General features: G+C 37.4%; 1 protein-coding gene across 2 annotated transcripts in view; it reads right to left on the minus strand.

The window, feature by feature from the left end:
- The window catches only part of BTAF1 (B-TFIID TATA-box binding protein associated factor 1), a 106,512-nt gene that overhangs the window by 14,208 nt on the left and 72,329 nt on the right, over positions 1-19,975 (minus strand). For both annotated transcript variants that reach the window (XM_023226271.2, XM_023226272.2), the window contains exons 24-33: positions 19,270-19,471; positions 18,084-18,232; positions 7,292-7,444; positions 6,614-6,735; positions 6,356-6,523; positions 4,472-4,549; positions 4,205-4,334; positions 2,925-3,066; positions 2,704-2,834; positions 307-432 (exon numbers count right to left, since the gene is read on the minus strand). In XM_023226271.2, the coding sequence (XP_023082039.1) occupies positions 307-432; positions 2,704-2,834; positions 2,925-3,066; positions 4,205-4,334; positions 4,472-4,549; positions 6,356-6,523; positions 6,614-6,735; positions 7,292-7,444; positions 18,084-18,232; positions 19,270-19,471 (1,401 nt within the window). The remainder of the gene's footprint in view (positions 1-306; positions 433-2,703; positions 2,835-2,924; positions 3,067-4,204; positions 4,335-4,471; positions 4,550-6,355; positions 6,524-6,613; positions 6,736-7,291; positions 7,445-18,083; positions 18,233-19,269; positions 19,472-19,975) is intronic.

A 19,975-nucleotide genomic window follows, 5' to 3' on the forward strand; every position in this document is an offset into this window, starting at 1 on the left:
GCTCATGCCTGTAATCCCACCACTTTAGGAGGCCAAGACAGGTGGATCACTTGAGGTCAGGAGTTTGAGATCAACCTGGTCAACATAGTGAAACTCCATCTCTATTAGAAATACAAAAATTAGCCAGGCGTGGTGGCGCACACCTCTACTCCCAGCTGGTCTGGAGGTTGAGGCATAATAGCTTGAACCCAGGAGGCAGAGGTTGCAGTGAGCCGAGATCATGCCTCTGCACTCTAGCCTACACGACAGAGTGAAACTTTATCTCAAAAAAAAAAAAAAAAAAAAAAAGTAAAATGTAATCTATACCTGGAATACATGGCCTGTAGCTTTCAGCTTTGGTTTTTCAGTTTCTTCAGAAAGTGCAGCTGAAGAAACTGTTTCATCAACATCACACTTGGCACGAGACTTAGCAAAATCTTCATAGAGCTGAACCTGTAAAATGGCCCCCATGGGAGAAGTTTAAGTATATTTATTTTCAATTGTTTAAAACACATAACTAGCAAAGGCCAATAACAGTAGTAATTTAAATCAGCCCTCATTAATGAAAACAAATTGTGATATCTCTAATTCACTACAGGAATTACAGGTTATCCACTCCATCTTGGTAAATTCCTTTAAAACTACATTTAGAAAACAAGTACGAACACATTAAGTTGGGCTGCTAAAATATGAAAAATACAAGTCAAATGGTCCAAGACTCAATTTTTCTACTGTTCAGGAAAATAAATACATTACCAATAAAAGAAAATCTGAACCCTTAGCAGTAAATGAGAAAAATCTTCCTTAAATGAAGTTACACGATCAAGACCCTGTATGTATGTTTCAGGACATCAAATTTTACCAGAATATTACTGCTAGCCTAAAAGGGGAACATATGTCAAGTTTTAAAGCACTACGCTGGGGTCTGGGTTCCTACCTTGTACAAGCTAAAATAACGTGAAAGAAAAGATAATCTAGAGAGCTAAAGGACAGAAATCAGAGAATACAAAATCTGTGAATGCTAAACAAAGCCAAAATGCCACTTCTCTTTGGAGCTCGCTTTCTCTAGATTGATTACTTACATGTGTTTTATGCCTATGTTATAGCACCACAACCAGTAAATCACCACAGATTTTTTTCACGTGACATCTTTACTATACCTACTTTAAGAAGTCTTCATTTAATTACTTCAAAAATATTCCTTTCAAGACACATTAATTTTTGCAAATGAAGGAAGGGGAACCTGAGAGATGAGGCAGATAGTATAGAAGAATCAAAGAACTCTCAACTTCTTATCCTGCCCAAGTTGAACAGATGAATACCTGCTAACAGGTTAACCATCTATACTATGGAGGGGGAAAAAGTACGTTTCTGGGTATGTATATCTCTTATTCATTTGACCATAGTGAATCAAATCCTAATAGTAAGATAGATTGACACATACAAACCTAGAACATAAAAAAATTTTCAAAGAGAAAATTCTGACCCCCAGGCCATGTCTTACTAAGACAAGGAACAGTTTCCATGTAACTCCTTAGAAAAGTACAAGGAAAGGCTCACAATAAATTCCTTTAATAATGGTCTTTATGTACAAAATCAGAATTGTGCAGAAGGCAAAATTTATTTTGAACATTTTTAGGTAATGAAATAATACTTCAAAGGGAATGAGTGAGGTCCCACTGACCGAGGTTTAAAACTCAGCTCTGATATATAGTCATGCACTACACAAGGACATTGAGGTCAACAATGGACTACATATAAAATGGTCGTCCCATAAGATACAATATTGTGTTTTTACCATACCTTTTCTATGCTTAGATATACAAATACAATTGTGTTGCAACTGCCTGTACTCAGTACAGTAACATGCTGCACAGGTTTGTAGCCTCGGAACAACTGGCTATACCATCTAGGTGTGTATGAGTACACTCTAGGATGTTTGCACAATGACACAATCACCTAATGATGCGTTTCTGAGAAATCACTCAAGCCATTAGCACTGTACAATTGTGTATTAGCTCTGACTGTAGCCGAGGTAGGTAACTTTTCTGAATGTCACTTTATTTGCAAAACTGGGGATTAATAATACCTATAATGTTGTGAGGACAGCCTGACAACATTCAGAGGCAGATTTTTGGCCTTTATAAACATTGGCTTGTTTCCTTACCAATTTAATACCTTGCAATCTTTTCAATTAACTAGACACATAAGAAAGCAACTATAGGCTGGGACGGTGGCTCACACCTGTAATCCCAGCACTTTGGAAGGCCAAGGTGGGAGGACCGCTTGACCCTGACCCTGGGAGTTTGAGACCAGCCTGAGCAACACAGCAAGACCCAGTCTCTACAAAAATTAGAAAATTAGCCGGGCATGGTAGTATGTGCCTGCAAGTCGCAGCTACTTGAGAGGCTGAGGCAGGAAAATCACTTGAACCCAGAGGCTGAGGCTGCAGTGAGCCATGACTGAGCTACTGTACCCCAGCCTGGGTGACAGAGTAAGACCCTGTCTCTTAAAAAAAATTTTTAAAAGCAACTATGATACTGAATTTTGTTTGCATGCTATATTCAAAATGTATACACTCAAACTTATATCCACATCATTTAGGCTTTATCTGCATCTGATAAAGCCAAAGGCTAAGCCCCTTTACTCAACAGTTTTGTGGCTCATACAAAACGATCTGCTAATAAACATACCACTAACAATGATAAACACGAGATTCCTAACCTGGAGAGGACTAAGAGTACAATAGTAGTCTTGAATAATTTTAGGTGGAAGATCCTGCAAAACATCTTCTTTCATTCTTCTCAAAAGAAATGGCAGTACTTGGCGGTGCAGCGCATCCATAGCAAGAACACCTGTTAATAGTTAAGAGAAAACAGCTTCAAAAAAAGTTAAGAATAAATTATATTCACTTACACAGGGTTATAATTACATCTCTTTCATACCTGCTTCTTGCTCTCGACTGGAGCTTCGAGCATCCCTACTTGCTAATATAGGTTTACCATATCGAGCAGCAAACTGGCGTTCAGTACCCAAAAATCCTGGCATGAGGAAATCGAATAATGACCACAGCTCCAAAACGTTGTTCTGTAAACAGGAACACCAATTATCTTTCATACTGGGATTATTTCCTTACAACTACAAAAAATACCAAAAAAATTTAGCCGGGCATGGGGGCATGCACCTGTGGCCCCAGGTACTTGGGAGGCTGAGATGAGAGGATTGCTTGAGTCCAGGAGGGAGAGGGAAGGGAGAGAGGGAGAGGGAGAGGGAGAGGGAGAGAGGAAGGAAGGAAGGAAGGAGGGAAGGAAGGAAGGAAGGAAGGAAAGGAAAGGAAAGGAAGGAAGGGGAGAAAGAAAGAAAGGGAGAAAGAGAGAGAGAAAGAGAAAAAGAAAGAAAGAGGAAGGAAAGGAAGGAAGAAAGAAAGGGAGAAAAAGAAAGGGAGAAAGAAAAAGAGAGAAAAGGAAGGAAGGAAAGAAAGAAAAAGAAGGGAAGGAAGGAAAGAAGGAAGAAAGAAAGGGAGAAAGAAAGGAAGGGAGAAAGAAAAAAAGAAAGAAAAAGAAGAAGGAAAGAAAGAAAAAGAGAAAGAAAGAGAGCACAAGAGGGTAAGTACATAAAGAACCATCAATTTCTAAAGTTGGAAGGAATCTTACAGGTCACATGGTGTTTACTTCTCTACTGAGAATGACTGAAGGTCTTCCCACCAAAGTTTACTATCCAAGCTAGATGTGAACATTTGTAACCAATTCTTCTGGAGGACAAGAGAATTTCTCAAAAGTATCTAAAGATATCTACGTACCTATCTCCTTCCTTTTCCAAAATAAACTTCTACAATCGCTTGCCTTCAACTTACTCTTGACATCAGGTGTTCACACTTCTACTATATAATGATTCACTCTGACTCAGCTCTAGCTTTTCAATGCTAAATCAGATTACAGTGTATTACTACAGAAGGAGAATGGCCAGTGTGGAGTAGAGTCTGATTTTTATGTCTTTCATACTTTTGACACAAGATTTCTATTTACATAGTCTAAAATTACATTTTAAAAATGACTTTGAAAACCTGGTTTGTTTACCAATGAACCATTAAGCAATAATTATATACTGGAAAATTATCATTCCTATAACAACAAAAAAAATCTTCTTTAATTCACTGCCAAATACCAAGCCTACCCTCCACCTGGAAAAAAAAAAAAAAAAAAAAAAAAGAATAGTAAATAATTACCTGGATTGGTGTTCCAGAAAGAATAATCCTATAATTAGCAGTCAGTTGTTTTACTGCTTTTGACAACTTTGTTTTTCCATTTTTGATGACATGGCCTTCATCAAGAATGCAGTAGTTAAATTTAATATTTCTAAGGGAGAATAAATAGAAAATTTTACAACTTTTGCTGTATGTCCGGAACTATATGAAGAATCTTTAAAGTGGGAAAATATTAAGAGTCTTCAAATTTGATATTAATTTTTCTAAAAAAAAAAATTTAATTCTTACCTAAAGAAATCTATGTCATTTCTCACAACATCATATGAAGCCACTATTAGATTGTGCCTTTTTACTTGGTGCTGTAACCTTTATTTAGAAATGAATAAAATTAGAAAACAGAGACCCTGAAAAGTTCTTAATAGCTACAATTGTATAAAGTGCTTTCAATCTGCCCACTAAGCCCAGCATTCCCTTCTGCTTACTCTACATACATGCCCCTGAAGGGCTACTCTTCTAATGACTTGGCTGTGTTGCCCTACTCAGTCTGATTAGAAAAGAGATGAACATGAGACTGAAAATATGGTGGACATTTCAACTTTACTGGCCAACATTTCTTCCTTAGGGGCACTATTCCTTTATCACTCCAGGTTGTTCTAGGTGATGTGGGGGAACTACCAATCATGTGCCCCCATAATCACCAAGGAAATGAAGCATTTTAACCAGGTTAAGCTATTCACAATATTTAATCCCCTAACCACAAAGGTTGTTTTGGGAGCATGACCCAAACAAGGCCAGTCAGTCATCTCCAGTACTGATATATTCATGAGAGAGAGGGAAGATCTGTTTACTACAATTGCCAAACTAAGAGAATATGGGCCAGAGACTGCCCATTGTCATCTTATCTACCAACTGTGGACTGAAGCCCAATAGTAACAATAAGTTATGTAAGGGGAGGAAGAGTCAATGAGAGTAATCTAGATGGGCCTGAAGCAACAATCTACCCCTGAAATTCTCAAGTTAGTGAATTAATGAATTTTCTGTTTGCTTAAGCTAGTTTGAATTGAATTTCTATCACTTACAAATGAATGAATTCTATCAAAGAAGCACTACAGTAAACTGCTCAAGAGTGCAAGTTTTTGAGCTGCCTGTATTCAAATCCTCACTCTCTCCACTTAATTAGTTGAGTGACCTTGGACCCAGGACTCCTTATTTGCAAATTGGAACAACAGTATTCCTACCTCACAAAGTGACTGTGAGAATACATAATACACAATTTGTTTAGTTTTTTTTCAATCCTGCTCCTTCTATACATAATACACAATTTTACATTAAAAAAAAAAAAAAAACTGCTTAGAATAGTGCCTGGCCAGTAAGTGCCCAAGATAAAAACTAAAACATTTTAATAACATTATTTAATAATAATATTTGCTATTATTAACACAGGAGTACAGCAAATCTATGGACTAATCAGCAACTATGACTATCCAACCTTAAAAAATGAACTGAAATCAATGAGCTTCCACTTGAAAAACTTTACAGTTAGGAACATAAGAGATGTATTAGTTAACAGGGAAGGGGTAAAGCTGAAAGAACTCTAAAATTTAGTGCAGTCATGACTGCAGCAGCAGCTAAAGCAGCCATAGCGGACCAAAAATACTTCTGGGGAGAGGGAAGGAAAGGGAACGAGGCAAAGGGGAACTCTTTTTTATTTAAGAGAGGGGGACTCACTATGTTGCCCAGGCTGGTCTTGAACTCCTGGGCTCAAGTGATCCTCCTGCCTCAGCCTCCTGAACAGCCAGGACTACAGGCATGTTCCCCTGCACATGGCTCAAAGAGATCTCAGGAAAGTGGGTAGAAAATGACAATAAAACAGAAACACCAAAAAGATGCTATGGTCACAGACTCCCAAAAGGGGCATGCAAAGTGGCTTTCGTTCCTGATAGTTCAGCAGCTCCAGGAAAGCTCAACTTATTGTACAATGGTTAAAAGTCCTCAACTTTGATAAGCCTCACTGATTACATCTTCCCAAAGTACACTCACTTTTCATAAGTGAAGTTTCTATGTCACACAACCAAAAGAGCTAATTAAAATTCACTTTTAATAAATGTTATTGTTCCTCATTTTAATTACGACAAAAGCTGAAATATTTTGTTATTGTCGTACACCTCTTACCTTATTCTTTCAGTGGGAGGTCCAGTGTAGTGCAACGGATTGAGGTATTCTCTGGAGCAAAATTTACCTACTTCATCCACCCAATGGCCTGTTAATGTTGGCGGACAAACCACTAAGGAAGGAAGTGGCATACATTCTGCTAATTTTGATCTTGCATATTCCTGGGCCCTTTACAACAGCAAAACACGATAAATTAACCAGCTTGTTTACATTTCTCCAAATCTGGAAACCTTATTTTAAAATAACATCTTAAATTACCTATGACAATGATCTCCTGCTAGAATGCAGATGGACTGTAAAGTTTTTCCTAAACCCATGTCATCACACAGAATTCCATGAAGTTTATACTTATTAAGAAATGCCAACCAGTTCACACCATCCTGTTAGAGAGAAAAATCATAAATGTGAATACATCATAAATTTTTTCTTATAAAAACATTTTCTTATGAACATGTTTGCACAAAACAAAAATCTTTCTATACGCAAAAGTGAAATAAATGGGTATAAGACACTAAACACAAGATTTTACTAAATCAATTTTACAAAATGCTTTAAGGCCAGGTATGGTGACTCACATCTCTAATCCCAGCACTTTGGGGGGCTGAGGTGGGAGGATCACTTGAAGCCAGGAGTTGAAGACCAGCCTGGGCAACAAAATGAGAACCCTGCCCCTACCAAAAAAAAAAAAAAAAAAAAAATAGCTGGCCATAGTGGTGCACATGTATAGTCCCAGCTACTCGGGAGGCTGAGGTGGGAAGATGGCCTGAGTCCAGGAGTTTGAGGCTGCAGTGAACCATGATTCTGCCACTGCACCCCAGCCTGGGCAACAGAGCAAGAACCTGTCTCAAAAAACAAAAAAAAAAAGCCACAAGGCTTCAAGGTTCATTTGAAAGGAAAACTCACTATTCCTATTTACAAGATAAGTATAAAACTTACCTGCTGATATTTTCTGAGTTCAGCATTGATTGGCACTGGAATTTTATAATTTTCCAACTTTTTCCCATCTAACAATTGCTCCAAAAAGTGTCGCTCCTTGGCTTTCAATTGGATTAATTCTGCTGACATGTTTGGAGGGTCTGGAATGCCTGCCTAAAATGATTTAAGTTATTAAAAACTATATACTCAGTTTTCATTCTTAGATCAAATAAACACAACAAAACAAACACACAGAAAAAATAATTCTGAAAATTGTACAAAGACTTGAAGACAAATGAGGTTAAAGAAATTGACAAGCATTAAAGGTGCTACAATTAGACTACTAAGTAAATACATATGGAATATCTGAAAGACCACAATCTACAACTTCATTTTCCCACACCATGCATTATTTGATGAAGAGGCATATAAAGTTGCATAGTTTATTTTGAATTAAATACTATTACTGGTACTTCTCAATTTTACTGTTCTGATACCCTAGGGTATTAGTTCTCAAAATGTGGTTTGCACGACCCCTATGGATCTCTAAGACCTTTTCAACTATTTCATAATAAAAGGAGAACATTATTTGCTTTTAATCACTGTGTTGACATTTGTGTGGATGTTGCAAAAGTTATAATGAAGAAAACTGCCTGTACTTCAGAAAGAATCAAGGCAATGGCACCAAAATGTGCTAGCAGTCATATTTCTTAGAACCCTACATTAGCATTTTTTCAAATAGCCAGTGTTACTTTAAAATGTCCTTGATAAGCCAGGTGTGGTGACTCACACCAGTAATCCCAGCACTTCGGGAGGCCGAGGCAGGCGGATCACTTGAGGTCAGGAGTTCGAGACCAGCCTGGCCAACATGGTGAAACCCTGTCTCTCTACTAAAAATTAAAAAATTAGCTGGGCACGGTGGTGTGCACCTGTAGTCCCAGCTACTCCCAGGCTGGCAGGAGAATCACTTGAACCTGGGAGGTAGAGGTTGCAGTGAACTGGGATTGTGCCATGGCACTCCAGCCTGGGTGACAGAGCGAGATTCCATCTCAAAAAAAAAAAAAAAAAAAAAAAAGACAAAAAATATGATAAAGCAGTAAAAATGATCTATTTTAATAAATCTCAACCCTTTGATGCATGTCTTTTTTAACATTCTGTGAGAAAAAAAACTGTGAATTCTGCTGCTTATCAAAGTACAATCTATTGAGAAGCTGAACTAGCCATTAAAAAAAGACCCAAATATGAAGTCTTTAATATTCCAAGAATTTCCCTGACAAACTCAGTAGTGTTTATATTACATATCCATCCTGGATGCACCTAACCATATGTTTTGTTGGTGGTTGATGTTTCACATTCTTAAAATAAAGATTTATGGGTATTAAACTTGGAAACACCAGACAATACTTACTACTTAGATTTAGACAAACTGTGCCCAGGAGAAAGAAAGTATATTAACATAGCCATTTTTTAATGGAACAACATTTTACTTGAAAGGACTGATAAACTATGGATATTCTGAGTTTGGTATTTGGCTCACATTTTCTCAAAAATGAACCTGTCACTTCAAGGAAAACAACTGACATTAACTTGTTGTCACTGATAAAATTTGTATTTTCAAGATAAATTGACAGTTTCCAATAAAAACAATTTTCTGCTGTTGATAATAAACATGATTTTTAAAAATATTATATAATGAATTGTGTCCACCTGTGGAAGATTTACATAACTCAATGAACCAATATTTTCCAAATGACTGATGCATAATGTTACAAAACATGTATGGATAATAAAAGATTCATTCAAAAGTATAAGACATACTTACCTGGCAGGGCAGATACCATGATCACAAAAGTATAAGACAAACCAATGAATTTCAATGTAAGAGAGTATGAAACATTGATTGATAGGATTTAGATTCTATATTGCACATAACACTTAACAAACTTTCTCTCTTTGAGTTCTGGTATGCTATCAGATAAAACAATATCCACAATTATTTGAGAAGGCTGTCAAAATATTGCTCCCTTTTCTAACTATCTCTGTGAGGCTGGACTTTCTTTATATATCCTGAGCCAAAACATATTGCAACAGATTGAATGCCCAAGCAAACATGAGAATCCAGCTATCTACCATTAAACCAGAAATACTGGCCAGGTGTGGTGGAGGATTGAGCCCAGGAGTTTGAGACCAGCCTGCAGAACATAGTAAGACCCCATCTCTACAAAAAAATTTAAAAAATAGCCAAGTGTGGTGGCATGGGACTGTAGTCCCAGCTTCTTGGGACGTTAAGGCAGGAGGATCGCTTGAGTCCAGGAGAGGCTGAGGCTGCAGTGAGTTGTGATTGTGCTGCTGTACTCCAGCCTGGGTGACACAGTAAAACCCTGTTTCAAGGAAAAAAAAGAAAAAAAAAAAAAACCCAAAAAAACAAAAACAAAAACCAGACATAAAAAAGATTTGCAATAGTATAAAACAATGTCACCCTTGTCACTCACACATTGTTTTAGAAAAGTTATTTTTCGTCAAAAAAGTTAATTATGTTAACATGTAGGTTTGTTATTTAAATGAATTATTTAAAAATTTCCCAGTTTTAATATCTATTACAGAAAATATTATAAACAACAGCTCTTTGGTGTCTTCAATTTTTAAGAGTGTAACGAAGTACTGACACAATAATATATCTAAAAAAGAAATCAAGAAAACAATCCCATTTACAATAGCAACAAAAAAATAAAATAGGAATAAATTTAAGGAGGTGAAAGATCTATACACTGAAAGTTACAGACCATTAATGAAAGAAACTGCTGGGGACACAAATAAATGGACTTAAATACCGAAAATAAATGTTCTTGGGCTGGAAGAACTAATATTGTTAAAATGTCCATACTATCCAAAACGATCTATAGATGCGATGCAATACCTACACTGCACTGAGAATCCCTAATCCCCAAAATTCCAGTGGCATATTTTACAGAAGTAGAAAAAGCAATCCTAAAACTCATATGGTTCTCTATTATCCCTCTGAATAAGCTTTCTATAAAAACAAACAAACAAAAAAACTCATGTTGAACCACAAAAACCCCAGATAGCCAAAGCAATCATGAGCAAAAGGAACAAAGCTGGAGGGATCACACTACCTGATTTCAAAATATACTACAAAGCTATAATGATCAAAAGAGTATGATCCTGGCATAAAAGCAGACAAAGACCAATGGAACAGACTGGAAAGACCAGAAATAAATGCATGTATTTACAGTTAATCTTTGACAAAAGAACACACAAGGGGAAAGGACAGCCTCTTCAATAAATGGTGTTGGGAAAACTGGATATTCACACGCAGAAGAATGAAACTGGACCTTTGTATCTTACACCAAGTACAAAACTCAGGTCACAATTGATCAAAAAATTAAACATAAGACTGGAAACTATAAAATTACTGGAAAAAAATAGAAAAAAGCCTTTTTGACACTGGTCTGGGCAAATTTTTTGGATATAACTCCAAAAGCACAAGAAACAAAATCAAAATACAGGCAGGTCATGGTGGTTCACCCCTGTAATCCCAGCACTTTGGGAGATTGAGGCAGGAGGACTGTTTGAACCTAGGAGTTTAAGACCAGCCTGGGGTAAACAGAGGGAGACCCCATCTCTACACAAAATAGTTAGCTGGGCATGGTGGCACACACCTGAAGTCCCAGCTACTTGGGAAGCTGGGGTGGGAAGATCACTTGAGCCCAGGAGTTCGAGGCTGCAGTGAGCCATGATCATACAACTGCACTCCAGCCTGGGCAACAGAGTGAGACCTTGTCTCAAAAACAAAAACCCAAAATCAAAATATAGGTTGAACATCCCAAATCCAAATATCCAAAACATTGTTATTGCCAGCATGACAGATGAAGGAAACGCTCATTGGTGCATTTCAGATTTCAGATTTTCAGATTAGGGATGCTCAACTGGTAAGTATAATGCAAACGTTCAAAAATCTGAAATCTTAAATACTTCTAGTTACAAGCATTTCAGATAAAGGATACTCAACATGTATAGACAAATGGGACTGCATCAAACTAAAAAGCTTTCTGCATAGCACAAGAGACAATTAACAGACTGAAGAGACAACCAACACCATGGGAAAAATTATTTGTGAACCATAAATCTTGATAAGGGGTTAGTATCTAAAATATAAAAGGAACTCAACTCAACAGAGAGAAAATAAGATTTAAAAATGGGCAAAGGACCTGAATAGGTATTTCTTAAAAAAAAAAAAAAAAAATATATATATATATCTATACACACACACACACACACACACACACACAAACGGCCAACAGATATATGAAAAAATGCTCAACATAAATCATCAGGGAAATACAAATTAAAACTGGTATGAGATATTACCTCACAACTGTTTGAATGGCTACTACTAAAAAGACAAAACGTGTGGAGGAAAATGTAGAGAAACGGGAACCCTTGCGTACTGTTGGTGGGAATGTAAATTAGTACAGCATTATGGAAAACAGTATGGATGTTACTCAAAAAACTAAAAACTACCATATAATCTAGCAATCCCACTTTTGGTTATATATCCAAAGGAAATGAAATCAGTACACTGAAGAGATATCTATACTTCTGTGTTCATTGCAGCATTATTCACAATAGCCGGGATTTGGAATCAACCCAAGTGTTCGTATATGTGATGAATGGATAAAGAAGCTGTAGTGTATCTATATATAATTGGATACTATTCAGCCTCTCAGAAGGAAATTTTGTGACAACATGAATAAACCTGGATGACATTATGCTAAAGGAAACAAGCCAGGCACAGAAAGACAAATATTATTTGATCTCACTTATATGTGGAAATCTAAAATGTCAAACTCATGGAAGCAGAGTAGAAGAGTGGTTGCTAGGTGCTTAGTAGGTGGAAGGGAGAGGACTGAGGGGAGATGGACAGATGTTGGTTAAAGGGTACAAAGTTTATTTAGAATGAATACATTCTGTAGATCTGTACAGCATGGTGACTACAGTTAATGTACACTTGGAAACTGCTAAAAGACTAAAATTTAATTAAATGGGTTTTCACCACAAAAAATGATGAGTGTATGAACTAAGATATATTAATTGGTCTGATATATTTCACAACATCATTTTGGACACCATAACATTTTTTTTTTTTTGAGACGGAATCTCACTCCAAGCTGGAGTGCAGTGGCCCCATCTCAGCTCACTGCAACCTCCGCCTCCCAAGTTCAAGTGATTCTCCTGCCTCAGCCTCCTGAGTAGCTGGGATTACAAGTGCGTGCCACCATGCCTGGCTAATTTTTCTATTTTTAGTAGAGATGGGGTTTCACCAGTTGGCCAGGCTGGTCTTGAACTCCTGACTTTGTGATCTGCCCACTTCAGCCTCCCAAAGTGCTGGGATTACAGGCGTGAGCCACCATGCCTGGCCACATGTTTTTTATTAATAAAAAATGAAAGCCCAAAAAAGTCATGAGACCAAAACATTTGAGAACTACTGCCCTACGATGTCTCCCAACTTAAGAAATTTAAAATTCTGGAAACAGAATTTCAATTAAATCTAACTAAAATATATATTCCACACACCACTAAAAATAGCATTAGGGCAGTGAGGTATGTACAATGAGTCTATTTTCGAAGGTTTTGGAATTAACTTTATCTACTAAGGTAAAAACTAACATTTTAGAACATCTAACAACATAATGATAATCATTAAAGTCTTTCTGCACAATGCTTTACAAATAACAAAATCTTTATATTTTTATTCTCATGGAACTTTTAAGAAATGACAAGACATAGGGCTACATAGCTAGGTCCATTCTCTAACAGTGAAACCCTAAACCCAAGTGTCACGAATATTGGTTCAGTGCCAGCAACCCCTCTTGTGAGTGTCTTTCTCACTCCAATTCCCATAAAAATCAGCAAAAGTTACTAACAGTGCAAGGGAATTAGAGTTTCTATAAAAATCACTGGTTGATATTCCAAGATTCTTTGACAACATGCATTTCAGAAAAGTAGATGACTTTTTCTATGAAGACTTAACAGAAGAGAATCAAAACAAAGAGAAACAGGAATGAACTTTCATGATATCATTCTTGTTTCTATTGCTATTATCTTCAAATTCACTAATATTCTCTTCCATAGTATGTCTAACCTGCTATTAATGCAATCCAGTGTTTTTTTTTTTTTTTTGAGATGGAGTCTTGCTCTGTCACCCAGGCTGGAGTGCAGTGGGCGCGGTCTCGGCTCACTGCAAGCTCTGCCTCCCAGGTTCATGCCATTCTCCTGCCTCAGACTCCCAAGTAGCTGGGACTACAGGCGCCCGCCACCGTGCCCGGATAATTTTTTGTGTTTTTTAGTAGAGACGGGGTTTCACCGTGTTAGCCAGGATGGTCTCGATCTCCTGACCTCATGATCCACCCACCTCGGCCTCCCAAAGTGCTGGGATTACAGGCGTGAGCCACCGCGCCAGGCGCAATCCAGTGTGTTTTTATTTGTAACTGCATTTTTCATCTCTAGAAGTTCAAGTTGGGTCATTCTTATATTTTTCGTTGTGCTCATCACACTCATGCTTTCCTCCTCTACCTTGAACATATGGAGTGTATGTGTATGTATGTATGTGTGTGTGTGTGTGTATATACATACCTATGTAATTTTTTTTTTTTTTTTTGAGACAGGGTTTCACCATGTTGTCCAGCGTGGTTTCGAATTCCTGAGCTCAAGGGATCCGCCTGCTTTGGCCTCCCAAAGTGCTGGTATTACAGAGGTGAACCACTGCACTCAGCCCTGGAGTATATTTTAATGTCCTTGTCTATTATCTGGGTCTCTTCAGGGGACTGTTTCTATTGACTGTATTTTCCCCCAGTTACTGGACATATTTTTGGGTGTGGTAATTTTTTGGTGAATGTCAAACATCTTAAGTTTTATGTTGTTGGGTGCTGTATTTTTTTTTTTTTAATTATTCCTTTAAATATGTTGAGGCTTTTTTTTTTCTGGGCAATATTTAGTTCGGCTGAAATTAATTAGATCCCATTGAGGCTTGCTTTTAAGCTTTATCAAGGAAGATCCAAATCAGCCTTTTGTCAAGGGCTAACTTGGCCCTATTACTGAGGCAATATGCTTCTAAGGACTTGATGCTCAGTATGGTAGAAGGTCTTGTTACTCTTACTCTCCTTAGTGGAAATACAAACTATTCCCAGCCCTGTGTGAGGAGGTCTGGAAATTGCTCCACCTACTCCTTTCCACAGTGATTCTTTCCCCAGTCTCAAAGATGTTCTCATAGTACATGCAGATGAATACTCAGCCAAAAGCTTGGGAGAACCCCCTGTGGACCTCTGGAGCTTTCTCTCTGTGCAGCTACCTCCTGTCTGTGCAGTACCTACCTTCAGGTACTCTGTCTTGCAAATTTTGTCTTAACTCTTCAGTTCAGCAACACTACTGGGCTCTCTTTGGGTTTCCCTTCTCTGTGCTATGGCTCTAGGCAATAAGCCAGGGCACTTCATTTGTTTCACTTTCTCTCATAGTTCACTATCCAGTGCTGCCTGTCGTCCAATGCCTGAAAACCACTGTTTGGTACATTTTGTCTGGTGTTCTAGTTAAGGTAGGAAGGTAAATCTGTTGCCCGTTTTTCCATCATGGCCAAAAGTAAAATCTGTATCACAGTCTTGTAATTTTCACATGTATCAAAGTGAGTCTTACCAATCTTTTCTCAATACCTAAAGTTCAAAATCTCTTTTGTCAATCTGTTATCAAGTATTGTTGTTTTTCCTTAAGAACAAACAAACCAGGTGGCTCATGCCTATAATCCCAGCACTTTGAGAGGCTGAAGTGGGCAGATCACCTAAGGTCAGGAGTTCGAGACCAGCCTGGCCAACATGGTGAAACCCCGTCTCTACTAAAAATACAAAAAATTAGCATGGTGGCCAGCACCTGTAATCCCAGTTACTAGGGAGGCTGAGGTAGGAGAATTGCTTGAACTCAGGAGGCGGAGGTTGCAGGAACCAAGATCACACCATTGCACTCTAGCCTGGGCGACAAGAACAAAACTCCATCTCAAAACAAAACAAAACAAAAAACCAACCAAGAAAACCCCAAAAGACTATTGCTAAGTGTTAGAGTTTAGACCCTTTATCACCTCACAGTGGATGTGAGCTCTATTTTGGTGCACTTCAAATTCTAATCCATACTTAAATGGCTATTAAACTGATTTTCCTAAAATAAGACTTTCAGCTGTTAGACTAATTTTCCTTAAAAACAAACAAAAACTGCAGTCATCATCTCCTTTGTTTAAAGAACACATAATAGCTTCCCACTGCTCACTTATTTCAAAGCTAAGAAAGGGCCAAGGAGACTAAGTACAACACATTTGGTTTAAAAGTGAGATGAAGGCCTCGGAGTTAAAAGAATCTGAGTTAAAATGTAGGAAGCAGAGGATGAAAACAATTCTGGAAATGACACCTCGGTCTTTTGACACCATGGTCTAGTATCTGTATTGTTGCAGTAATTTTTTTTCACACATTTTTTAGTGTGAGGTAAAATATACATGTAGAGAAATAATCTAAGGAACAGTTTAGTAAATTATAAAACAAACATCTGTACAACCAGATCAAGAAAAATACCACTGCAGTCACCCTAGAAGATCCCAAGATCCCATATGCTCCTTCTCAATCATAACCTTCTCTCTCCTTTCCTCAAGAGGTAATCATTTCACTGACTTTTATGGTAATTTCTTTCTTATTTTTCTTTATACCTTTATATCACCAAATTTCTTTTGCCTGTTTTTGAATTTAATAAAAAAGGAATCCTACGTTAAGGATTCATGAATATTACTGTATGTGTCTGTGGTGTGTCTGCTTGCAGTATAACAGTACACAATTTACATATCTACTCTCCACGACCATTTGGGTGATTTCCAGTTTTAGACTACTATAAGTGATGTTATATTCTTGGCCAGGCGTGGTGGTTCACACCTGTAATCCCAGCACTTTGGGAGGCCAAGGCAGGAGGATCACCTGAGGTTGACAGTTGAGACAAGCCTGATCAACAAGCAGAAACCCCATCTCTACTAAAAATACAAAATTAGCAGGGTGTGGTGGCACATGCCTATAATCCCAGCTGTTTGGGAGGCTGAGGCAGGAGAATCGCTTAAACCTGGGAGTCGGAGGGTGCAGTGAGCTGAAGTCGCACCACTGCACTCCAGCCTAGGCAACAAGAGCAAAACTCTGTCTCCAAAAAAAAAAAAAAAAAAAAAAAAAAAATTCTTGAAAAAACGTGTTGAATTCTCTAGGGTATATATGTAGGATGAAGTTTTCAGGTCATTAGGCTGGGTATCTTCAATTTTACCAGATATAACCAAACTGTTTTTCAAAGAGGCTATCCTATTTATAACTCATTATTTTGCTGGTAGGAATGTCAAATGATAGTTACTTTGGAAAACGATTAGGCAGTTTTATAAAAAAAATTAAACGAGCTTACCATATGACCCGGCATTTCATTCTTAAGTCAAAAGAAATAAAAACACACATCCACACAAAGACTTACAAATGCAAATGCAGAGTAGTATTGTTTCTTTTTGTTTTGTTTTGTTTTGAGACAGAGTCTCACTTTGTCGTCCAGGCTGGAGTGCAGTGGCACCATCTTGGCTCGCTGCAACCTCTGTCTCCCAGGTTCAAGTGAGTCTCCTGCCTCAGCCTCCTGAGTAGCTGGGATTACAGGTGTGCACCACCACACACTGCAAATTTTTGTATTTTTTGTAGAGACGAAGTTTCACCATTTTGTATTTTCAGTTGGTCAGGCTAATCTCGAACTCCTAACCTCAAGTGATCCACCCGCTGTGGCCTCCCAAAGTGCTGGGATTACAGGCATGAGTCACCTCACCCAGCCCATAATAACTATTAATAAAAGCTGGTAACAATCCAAATATCCATCAACTGGTGACAGGATAAACAAAATGTGGTATGTCCATACAATGGAATACTACTCAGCAATAAAAAGGAAGTACTTGTACATGTTACAACATGGATGACATGCCATACCATTTCCTGAATTATTCCTGGCTCTTTCTGTGTTTCAAGCCACTTCAGTTTCCTGCACTGGCCACACATTATTTGTGCCCCCATGAATGGGGGCTCCAACATGATCCTTCTAGTCTTCTTTTTCATACTCCCACAGAGACCTCATTTGCTTTTTATAGTCTTAATTACCATCTCTCAAATTTATCTTTTGCCTAAACTTTAGCCCACAGTCTACAACTAGATGTTACCAGAAAAACTTAGGAACAATTCTATTTCTAGAAAAGCATTAGTAAATTTTTTTAGGAATCATAGTGTCTGATTTCCTGTTTTACTTAAATTAAAACTCTCTGTGTTAAAGAAAAAAAGTACCAATTAAAAGCCTAAAAATCTTAATTACTGTAATATAAACATTTTTGAAATAATGCCTTCTTTTTTTTAGCCTGACATGTTAACAAGTGTTACTTTTCTTTTCTTTTTTTTTTGAGATGGAGTCTTGCTGTCGCCCAGGACAGAGTGCAGTGGCACGATCTTGGCTCACTGCAACCTCTGCCTCCAGGTTCCAATAATTCTCATGCCTCAGTGTCCTGAGTAGCTGAGACTACAGGCACACACCACCATGCCCAACTAATTGGTTTGGTTTTGTTTTTTGTATTTTTTTTAGTAGAGACAGCCTCCCAAAGTGCTGGGATTACAGGCATGAGCCTTTGTACCTGGCCCTAAAAAGGGTTACAATTATTATGGATCAAGTTACAGAAAACATTATGTCTATACAGCAAGTATCTTTGACTTACCTCAAGTGGCATGAGTCTAATTAGCGTTGCAAAGCACTGTGTGGCCATGAATCTCACACTGTCTGTCTGATCACTCATTCTTCCCAATACGGGAACAACTAAAAGGACAATATATGGAACAATACCAACATCCAGTAGTTCCATTACACCTGAGTAAGTGATTAAGGAAATTTTGAAATGGTTCCGAGACACATGTTTTCACAAACAAATTGATACCAAGATTGTAACTTTTTAAAAGGCTCATGATTTTTTCATCTGTATTATGAGGGAAGAGACTGACCCTCCAGGCCTATGATTCAATTATAACAGTATCTGCCCATTTTGTTGCTTCTTGGAAAATACTATGTATCTTTCTCATGATTAGGAACATAAAATTACAGTTTTCTTCTGAGGAAGGCCAGAAGAAGCTTTACTAATAAGATTTTTTTCATAAAGAAATTGCTACAAGCGTCTGGAATTCCAATGTCAAAATAAAATAAGTCACATTGTAAGTAAAGGAATACAACTGAGTGTCACTCAAAGATTAATTCCAAATTTCCCACCAGGATCTTGGCAATCACCAGCAGGATATAGTGAGCCTAGTAAGCGCAGTTCTCCTGTAATCTTCAGTATTTTTGAACCAGAGTTCTACTGATTTGATCTTCATCCATCTTTTGTGCTCTGTGAAATATCTTTCAGATACTTTGAGTTAAAGAATGTTAGCTGCTGCCATACCCTTAGCAAAGGGCTTGCCTGTATATTACTAATTATCTAGTATATTTTGGTTGTTTTAAACCCAATTAATGAACAAACTTTAAAAACATAACATGTTTATAACATAAGGACTACCTACAGAATACCTGATTAATAAGATTATAAACTGACTATAAACAAATAAAGATCACTTACTAGACATATAGTTCATAAAGTACATAAAACTACTTTGCCTATTAAAAAGATGTTTTAAAATTAATAGCAATTTTCCAAACTTTCCACGTGAAAATTTTTATCATAAAATGCAAATCAATTTGTAACATATTTGTAATAAAATACGAAAATATTTCAAAATAAGATGTAAAAAGAACAGGTATTTTTTGGAACAAGGCAGGTTATTTATATGCATATTTGAATACATCAATTTCATTTTAATTATCCTTAAGTGAAATGAACATAATTCCTCAACAGTTTGTCAAATAAAAAAGGATACAGGCAAGTGCTTCAATTGCACCCTCTTGCTTGACGCTGTCATCAATTGCTCCCAGCCATGGAAGAACCTTCTCCAAAAAAATATTCATTGTTTCCATGGTAGCTATTTTGCTCATGACTCCTACACAACGAGCAGCCATGTGCCTCACTGCAGTACTGGGGTACTGAAGGCACATATAAAGATGTGGCAAATGCTGGACCAACTAAAAACAAAAAGTTAATGGCAATTAGAATTCTTATTAGGAAAATACTGTTTAATATGTAACTATAATAGCCCATACTCAGGAAAGTTTTCAATATTCTAAGTGACTCTAAAAATATCTCCAAATACTTCAAAACATTACTGTGAAAACATTCTCAATAGAAATCTAATCCAAATCCAAACTAATGTATTACAACTCTTTCAAAAAGAAGGGAAAAAAGGGTATAGAACCTCTCCTCTGCTCATATCCTCTCTTAGGCATACAGGAACACTCAATTCTTTCCAAAATTAACAGGAAACAAACCGAAAAGTACTTGGCAAGAATCTCCTACTGAGGCTGGAAAAACAGCACCACACATCACCAGCCCCCTCCAAATTTGGTAGCACTAATTTAGGTTTAGGTACATACTTTTCATTCAGTGGCTTGAGTGTTGCCGATTTTATTCTAGCACCATACTTCAGTAGGTATCTTCCACTGTAGCTTTCTGGCTTACCATAGGTGTTA

Source organism: Piliocolobus tephrosceles, chromosome 9 (genome assembly GCF_002776525.5).
Source record: "Piliocolobus tephrosceles isolate RC106 chromosome 9, ASM277652v3, whole genome shotgun sequence".
Taxonomy (NCBI): Eukaryota; Metazoa; Chordata; class Mammalia; order Primates; family Cercopithecidae; genus Piliocolobus; species Piliocolobus tephrosceles.